This window comes from Anguilla rostrata, chromosome 5 (assembly GCF_018555375.3).
Source record: "Anguilla rostrata isolate EN2019 chromosome 5, ASM1855537v3, whole genome shotgun sequence".
NCBI lineage: Eukaryota > Metazoa > Chordata > Actinopteri > Anguilliformes > Anguillidae > Anguilla > Anguilla rostrata.
The window spans coordinates 62,620,361-62,628,595 of record NC_057937.1 but is presented as its reverse complement, the minus strand read 5'-3'; the positions used below and the strand labels follow the sequence as shown (position 1 = coordinate 62,628,595).

General features: G+C 51.9%; 1 protein-coding gene across 4 annotated transcripts in view; it reads right to left on the bottom strand.

The window, feature by feature from the left end:
• Nucleotides 1-1,385: 1,385 nt before the first annotated feature.
• Nucleotides 1,386-8,235, bottom strand: part of LOC135255885 (rap1 GTPase-GDP dissociation stimulator 1-like) — a 23,821-nt gene continuing 16,971 nt past the window's right edge. For 2 of the 4 annotated variants that reach the window (XM_064337650.1, XM_064337651.1), the window contains exons 7-15: nt 5,707-5,850; nt 4,621-4,752; nt 4,223-4,357; nt 3,809-3,934; nt 3,436-3,575; nt 2,877-3,003; nt 2,139-2,267; nt 1,920-2,099; nt 1,386-1,759 (exon numbers count right to left, since the gene is read on the bottom strand). In XM_064337650.1, the coding sequence (XP_064193720.1) occupies nt 1,632-1,759; nt 1,920-2,099; nt 2,139-2,267; nt 2,877-3,003; nt 3,436-3,575; nt 3,809-3,934; nt 4,223-4,357; nt 4,621-4,752; nt 5,707-5,850 (1,241 nt within the window). In that variant the 3' untranslated portion in view covers nt 1,386-1,631. The remainder of the gene's footprint in view (nt 1,760-1,919; nt 2,100-2,138; nt 2,268-2,876; nt 3,004-3,435; nt 3,576-3,808; nt 3,935-4,222; nt 4,358-4,620; nt 4,753-5,706; nt 5,851-8,235) is intronic. The other 2 variants (XM_064337652.1, XM_064337653.1) reach the window with 2 other exon arrangements.

Sequence of the window (8,235 nt, the reverse complement as noted above, 5' to 3'; positions counted from 1 at the left end):
CCCCCAATAAAAACATACGGGACATTTTTAACCCCTTCATGCCTGTGTCCATTGACTGCAATGAAGACAATAAAAACTCAAAGAATGACAGACCTGTGCAGAGTGTTTGTGCATGTGAGTGAGTGTATGAGAGTGTGTGTGTGTGTGTGTGTGTGTGTGTGCACCTGGTCGTCACCTGTAGCCAATCACAGCTCTCTCATCGACCCACTTTTTCCCAACACAAGACGCAGTAAATAAAACCCACACAGAAGCAGAACCAGGAATCGTTTTAATATTGCCTGGCGAATATCAACCTTCGAAAATGTGCAATTCAGAGCCAAATTTACAGCAGGACACTGAGTTTAAATATCGTTTAAATATCGTACACCATTCCGGTGGTTCCCCTGCGAGGTTTCTTGTGCTTATTAGTCGTGGGAGGACAAAGATGGCGGGAAAATAAACAGCGAGAACGAGCGGCAGACTCTGCGTCTAAACAGCGTTTGTCAACACGGAATGTTTCGCTAGCATAGCGCTAATGCTCAGTGTGTTCAGTCATGTGGTGCAAAGGGAACACAGACGTGGCAGTGGTTGGTATTATGGCAGGAGTCATTATAAATGGTCAAATTCAGCTGAGCAGCAGACAAACATTAAGACAGCGGGTCTTCCGCAGTTGTGGGGTGTATCCCATAATGCCTTGGTTCTTCTTCACTGAACAGTACACAACTGCATGATGCAATGAGAAACAGGAGGCAGATGCACATGCTCTCTCACACTCACACACTCGCACACAGACACACAGGTGCGTACACACATGCATACACACAAACACACAGAGCGAGTAGAGGCTGAACACTGTTACACCACTGGTACACGCACAGCTTAATTTACACTGTTTAAACAACACAGAGACACATCGGACATGGTGTGGATGTGCAATTGTGTGATTGTGTGACTGTGTGACTGTGTGACACTGTGACTGTGCGACTGACCGTGGGACTGATTGAGTGACTGTGAGTGCGACGTGTGTGTATGAGTGTGTGTGAGTGAGTGTGTGTGCGTGTGTGTATTGAGTGTGTGTGAGTGAGTGTGTGTGTGTGTGTGAGCATGTGAGTGTGTGTATGTGAGAGCATGTGTGAGTGTGTGTGTGTGCGTGTGTTTGTGAGCAGGTGTGTGTGCGTGTGTGTGTGTGAGCATGTGAGTGTGTGTATGTGAGAGCAGGTGTGTGTGCATGTGTGTGCGTGTGTTTGTGAGCAGGTGTGTTGTGTGAGTGTGTGAGCAGGTGTGTGTGTGTGTGTGTGAGTGTGTGAGCAGGTGTGTGTGTGTGTGTGTGAGTGTGAGTGTGTGAGCAGGTGTGTGTGTGTGTGAGTGTGTGAGCAGGTGTGTGTGTGTGCGTGTGAGTGGTGTGAGCAGGTGTGTGTGGTGTGTGTGTGAGTGTGAGTGTGTGAGCAGGTGTGTGTGTGTGTGAGTGTGTGAGCAGGTGTGTGTGCGTGTGTGTGCGTGTGTTTGTGAGCAGGTGTGTGTGCGTTGAGTGTGTGAGCAGGTGTGTGTGTGTGTGAGTGTGTGAACAGGTGTGGGTATGAGCAGGAGCAGCAGCCCCTGTGCGGGACGTCCTGTGGCAGAGGGGGTACTGGATGGGGGCGGTAGAGGGTCCTTTAGCTCTGTACGGTCAGCCTCTGCTCCGTCAGGGACGCCTGGTGGGCCACCGTCTTATTCTCGTGCCCCCGCAGCCGGGACACCACCTCCCGGAAAGTCAGCCCGTGCACCTCCTTATGCAGAGAATCTGGGGGGGGGGGGACAGGGTCAGCAGGGGTGCTGGGAAAGGATCAGACCTGGGTCAAATCATCACCAAAAATACTTTAACTTGATAGACCAGGGGTGTCCAGTCTTATCTGAAAAGGGCCAGTGTGGGTGCAGGATGAGGATGAGGGAGTTGTACTCACCTGACCCCAGCACAGCGCAGGTGAGGATGGGGGAGTTGTACTCACCTGACCCCAGCACAGCGCAGGTGAGGATGGGGGAGTTGTACTCACCTGACCCCAGCACAGCGCAGGTGAGGATGGGGGAGTTGTACTCACCTGACCCCAGCACAGCGCAGGTGAGGATGAGGGAGTTGTACTCACCTGACCCCAGCATAGCACAGGTGAGGGAGTTGTACTCACCTGACCCCAGCATAGCGCAGGTGAGGATGAGGGAGTTGTACTTTATCTCTGGGGCGCTGCACTCGTCTGACAGCAGCCTGTGCAGAATCTGCACCAGGGAGGTGTTCTGAAACTCCTTCACTGCGGAGTCTGTGAGGCACACACACACGCACACACACACACACACGCACACACACACATGCACGCACATATACACACACACACACGCAACACACACAGACACACACACACGCACGCACACACGAACACACACACACACACACACACACATTAAAAAAATGCATATTTTACAAAGAAGGGATAGAAAGAAAGAAAGGGAGAGTAATAGAAAGAGTGATATGCAGGGACACAAGGAGAGAAACTGATGGAGGGAAAGAGAGGAAGACAGAAAGTCTTATAGACAGACAGAAAGAGTCAGACAGAGAGAGAGAGAGAGAGAGAGAGAGAGAGATGGAGAGAGAGATATAGAGAGAGAGAGAGAGAGATGGAGCGACAGAGAGAGAGAGAGAGAGAGATGTAGAGAGAGAGAAATGAAGCGACAGACAGAGACAGAGAGAGAGATGGAGCGACAGACAGAGAGAGATAGCGAGAGAGAGAGATGGAGCAACAGACAGAGAGATAGAGAGAGAAAGAGAGATGGAGCGACAGACAGAGAGATAGAGAGAGAGAGAGAGAGAGAGAGAGAGAGAGAGAGATGGAGAGAGAGAGAGATGGAGAGAGAGAGAGAGCTCCGCTCACCCAGGTCCAGCGCAGCGATCAGTCCCAGAGCCACCAGGGCTTCGTTCTGCATGATCACATGCTCGCTTGTCGCCATGGTTACCATGTGCTTGACCCCGCCCCCGAGGATGACCGCCTGAACAACGTCCTGGGAGACATGGGCGGTTTGTAGGGGATTATGGGCCGGGCAAGAACTGGCATCCACCCTAGTAACACCCAGGATTAACAGCCAGTAGAACAGCCATAACCAATGTTCACTAATGTCCCTCTAGTGGAGAGAAATACTACTACACCCATTTGGCTTTGAAGACAAAGACGGGCTGAAAGGTAAGCTCTCATCTTTATTTATTAATATGTTGTCATGAGGCCGTCAGCAAATGGCTGGAAGACTGAGGCTGTAATGTTAATACAGCTGTAACGTTCACCATGCTCTAGCGTTAACGAGACTGTGATATTAAACACTACTGTGACATTATGGGGCACTAAAGTTAACAAAGCTGTGATGTTAACTCTGTGAGGTTAACGAGGCTGTGAGCTTAACGAGTTAGCGAGCTGAGCTAGCGGGCGGCGCGAGGCGCACCTTTGATTGGCTGTGCCGGATGAGGGCGGAGAGCAGGCGGTTGGACTCGCCCATCACCCCGGCATGGTCTTTGGCCTCGCACCACTCCACCAGCCTGTCCACCAGCTTCACATTGGTCCCCAGCTGCTCGGCTGCTTCCGCTGCGCGGGGGTCAGAGGTCACGGGTCACAGGTCAGGGGTCACAGGTCAAATTTGGCTGCTTTACAGCAGAGCGTTAGCTTCGCTCCAAAGGCCAGCCGGTAGCCCGCAGAACCATGAAGGAGAAGGAGGCTCAGAAGACCCCTTTCAACGGGAGAACCGGGGAAAAAGGGTCTGGAGAGTCTAAGAGTCTAAGTGTGCGTGTCTCCATGGATACAGGCGTGTAGCGGCTCACCTTGCGTGTCGATCAGCATGCGCAGCGTCCCCAGGAGTTTGAACTGCACCGGCGGCATCTCCGAGGAGAGGAACTTCAGCACCACGTCGGCCACGCCCGCCGACAGCATCTTCCACTTATTCACCACTGGGGGGGGGGGGGAGCATCAGGACCAAATACCAAATAACCCCCCACCCCCCAGCATCTTCCACTTATTCACCACTGGGGGGGGTGGGGGGGGGAGCGTCAGGACCAAATACCAAATAACCCCCCACCCCCCAGCATCTTCCACTTATTCACCACTGGGGGGGGGGACGTCAGGGCCAGCGACAAATACAAAATAATTTCTCAACTAAGACGCTTGAGCAGTTCTGAGATCGCTTTGCCAGTACTCAGTATGGGTGGCAACAGGCAGGAAACAGGAAGTGAGCTCACCGGGGATGGCCAGGTTCCTGAGGGCGCTGAGGGTGGCGTGCTGCACGGTGACGTTGCCCTCCTGCGTGTGCCTCTCCAGAAGATCCAGAAGCTTCTGTACGATGCCCGAGTCCACCATGTGGATGCAGTTACCGTCTGCAGGGACACACCACCCGCCAGAGTCACAGCTGAGTCAGAGTCTGAGTCACAGTCTGAGTCAGTCAAGTCAGAGTCTGAGTCAGAGTCTGAGTCAGAGTCTGAGTCACAGTCTGAGTCTGAGTCAGTCAAGTCAGAGTCTGAGTCTGAGTCACAGTCTGAGTCAGTCAAGTCAGAGTCTGAGTCAGAGTCTGAGTCACAGCAGAGTCACAGTCAAGTCACAGTCTGAGTCAGGGGGGGGGGGGGGGGGAGCAGGGCCTCACCGTTGCGGGCGAAGTTGGCGAGGGCCAGCGCCCCTGCCAGCTGAAGCTGGTGACTGTTGGAGGGAACCCAGGAGAGAACTCTCTGGAACACGCTGCCCTGCCCGCCTTCAAACAGCTTCTGCATGGACTCGTCTGGAGAAAAGAGCCAGCTGGGCATCAGCCAAAGGTACAGTACACACCTTCATAAGGGCACAGGTGGGCATCAGCCAAAGGTACAGTACACACCTCCATAAGGGCACAGCTGGGCATCAGCCAAAGGTACAGTACACACCTCCATAAGGGCACAGCTGGGCATCAGCCAAAGGTACAGTACACACCTCCATAAGGGCACAGCTGGGAATCAGCCAAAGGTACAGTACACACCTTCATAAGGGCACAGGTGGGCATCAGCCAAAGGTACAGTACACACCTTCATAAGGGCACAGGTGGGCATCAGCCAAAGGTACAGTACACACCTCCATAAGGGCACAGGTGGGCATCAGCCAAAGGTACAGTACACACCTTCATAAGGGCACAGGTGGGCATCAGCCAAAGGTACAGTACACACCTTCATAAAGGCACAGGTGGGCATCAGCCAAAGGTACAGTACACACCTTCATAAGGGCACAGGTGGGCATCAGCCAAAGGTACAGTACACACCTTCATAAGGGCACAGGTGGGCATCAGCCAAAGGTACAGTACACACCTCCATAAGGGCACAGGTGGGTATTAGCTCAAGGTAGAGTACACACTGATATCAGAAAGTATTGTTTTTTAGAGTCATCTGATTGCATTTTGACGTGAGCTGGCCTTTATAGATGGGGACAGCTGATTGGCTAAAGGTGTCCTGATGTGGGCCAGACTTTATAGATGGGGACAGCTGATTGGCTAATGGTGTTCTGATGCGAGCCGGCCTTTATAGATGGGGACAGCTGATTGGCTAATGGTGTCCTGATGCGAGCCGGCCTTTATAGATGGGGACAGCTGATTGGCTAATGGTGTCCTGATGCGAGCCGGCCTTTATAGATGGGGACAGCTGATTGGCTAATGGTGTTCTGATGCGAGCCGGCCTTTATTGATGAGGAAAGCTGATTGGGCGGAGAGTACCTCCCAGCAGCAGCAGCACCAGCAGGTCAGAGGCAGTCTTCAGCTCGGCCAGGTCCTCCTCCCTGCCCCCCCCCAGCGCCTCGTCCACCACGTCCAGCAGGCACTCCACCAGCCCCGCCTCCACCAACTGCAGCTTAATCACATCTGAGAGGGGGAGAGAGGGAGGGGGGAGAGGGGGAGAGACAGCAAAAGAGGGAGTGATAGAGAGGTGGAGGGAGAGAGGGAGAGTCAAGGAGGGAAAGACAGGGAGGGAAAGAGAGCCAGATAGAGAGAGAGAGGGGAAGGAGGACAGAGATAGAGAAGTGGAGAGAAAGAAAGGGAAAGGGAGAAGGGAGAGAGAAGAGAGAGGAACAGGGGGATAGACAGAGAAATAGAAGAAAGCGATGTGGGGAGTGAAAGAGAGAGGGAGAGATGTGGCATATCAGTGAAAATAGATGTCCCTTAGTAAAACTGTCAGGTTTATGGCCATCCCTTTATGTTTAATGGTTATGAGAGGCAGGTCCACCTGTTCATTTCACCCCAGATGAGATCACTGGCAACATAAATCTAAAGCATTTAAACTGAAATCAGTACCGCCTTCTGCACAAAAGCCAAAACCAGTACCACCCGCCAGAACAAACACACACACACACACACACACGGACACACACACTCATACACATATGCACGCACGCACGCACACACACGCTCACACGCTCACACACACACACACACACACACACACAACACACACACACACACAAACACACACACACACACACACACACACGCTCACACGCACACACACACACACACACACACAAACAAGATTTTCTGGGGCTGCGGGTTTGAGTCGGAGATGGGACAGTGTCGTCGTATCCCCGAGTAAACCCCCTGAAATTAACCCTTTAAAACCTAAGATCACAAACAAGTTATTAGAATGTGCTAACCTGAACATTCTAATGCTGATGTAACAATCACTACTGGCAACTGAAGGCAGTGCTAGAGTTCTAGAACACTGACTTCCAAAAACGTTCCATAACACCTGCTCTTTACGGGGTTAAATGTAAGCTCCCGCACTCTCGTGCGAGGGACAGGGCGTCTCCTGTAAACACAGTAAATCTCACCGCTGACACCTGCAGACACACACACTGGGAGCCTCCAGGACTCAGAACACAGACGAATCTGCAGTATAAAGGCTCCGGTGACCCCTCGAGCCTGGGGCAGCTGCTGGGGGGGACGGTGTGGGTGGGGGGGGGGGGCGATAGCAGTGAGTCAGTGTTTCTGGGGGAGGAGACTGACCGGAACGCAAACCCAGCATCAGGCACTCCTGCCCCCAAACCCAACCCTACCGACCCCCCACCCTCCCCAAGCCAGCAACCACAGGCCTGTTGCACTAATGAAACACACATTTCTAAAACCAGAGGGGGGAAGAAAGCATGACTCACAGGAATCAGCACAACGGCCCTCAGCTGGTTCGTTAACGTCATTGGGCCTTAATCGGGCCTTAATTAGGTCTAATGAAGGGGGCGGAGCTGACACCGCGGCAGCTCGTCCAGCGGTAAAGGCTTATCGCTAACAGCGCCAAAAAGGGCCCTGCACTGCTGATGAAGAGCAGCATGGGGGTCGGGGGTCGGGGGTCGGGGGTCGGAGGGCTCATTAAAAAATTAGGGGATTTCAGCAAAATAAGAGTAAATTAGAGTCAAACTGTGAAAAATAGCACAGCAAACTTAGAAAACAAAATTTTTTTTTAGTAATTCTGTCATTTTTGTAATGTATGTGATTATCATGTAAAACTAACACTTCTAACAAACTCTGACCAACTCTGTAGGTGGCCAGAGCTCAGTTAAACTATTTCAGTGTCCGTATATCAGTCCTGTATTACTGGAGCTGATTTATTTCACAGAAATTTCTGTCCTAAAGCTCAAACAGTACTGTTCTGTAATTAGCTGCACGTTTCTCCCACGCTGTGGAGATCTGAGAACAGTGCTTTACGGTCCTGTTGAAGACAATAACGTCAACAACCACAACGAAGGCATTAACTGTTAATATTATTATTATTTAAATCATAAGTGACTCTGAGAACACCACCTACACACAGAATGCTGCAGCAGACGGATTTCAACATGACCATACCAGCCCAACAGACTGAGAAGCATCCTGCCAGCCACTGTGACCCACAGACCAGGTCCCCACGACACTGTGTGTTCCAGCCCACGTCCCCACAACACTCTGTGTTCCAGCCCATGTACCCACAACACTGTGTGTTCCATCCCACGTCCCCACAACACTGTGTGTTCCAGCCCACGTCCCCACAACACTGTGTTCTATCACAGGTCCTCACAACACTGGGTTCTATCACAAGTCCTCACAACACTCTGTGTTCCAGCCCAAGTCCTCACAACACTGTGTTCTATCACAAGTCCTCACAAGGTCCTGTGTTCTAGCCCAAGTCCTCACAAGTCTGTGTTTTTCAGACCGGTAATGTGTTTTTTTTTTTTTTTTTTTTCCCCAGTTTCAGACGCTAAACACTGAAACAGCTGAAACAGA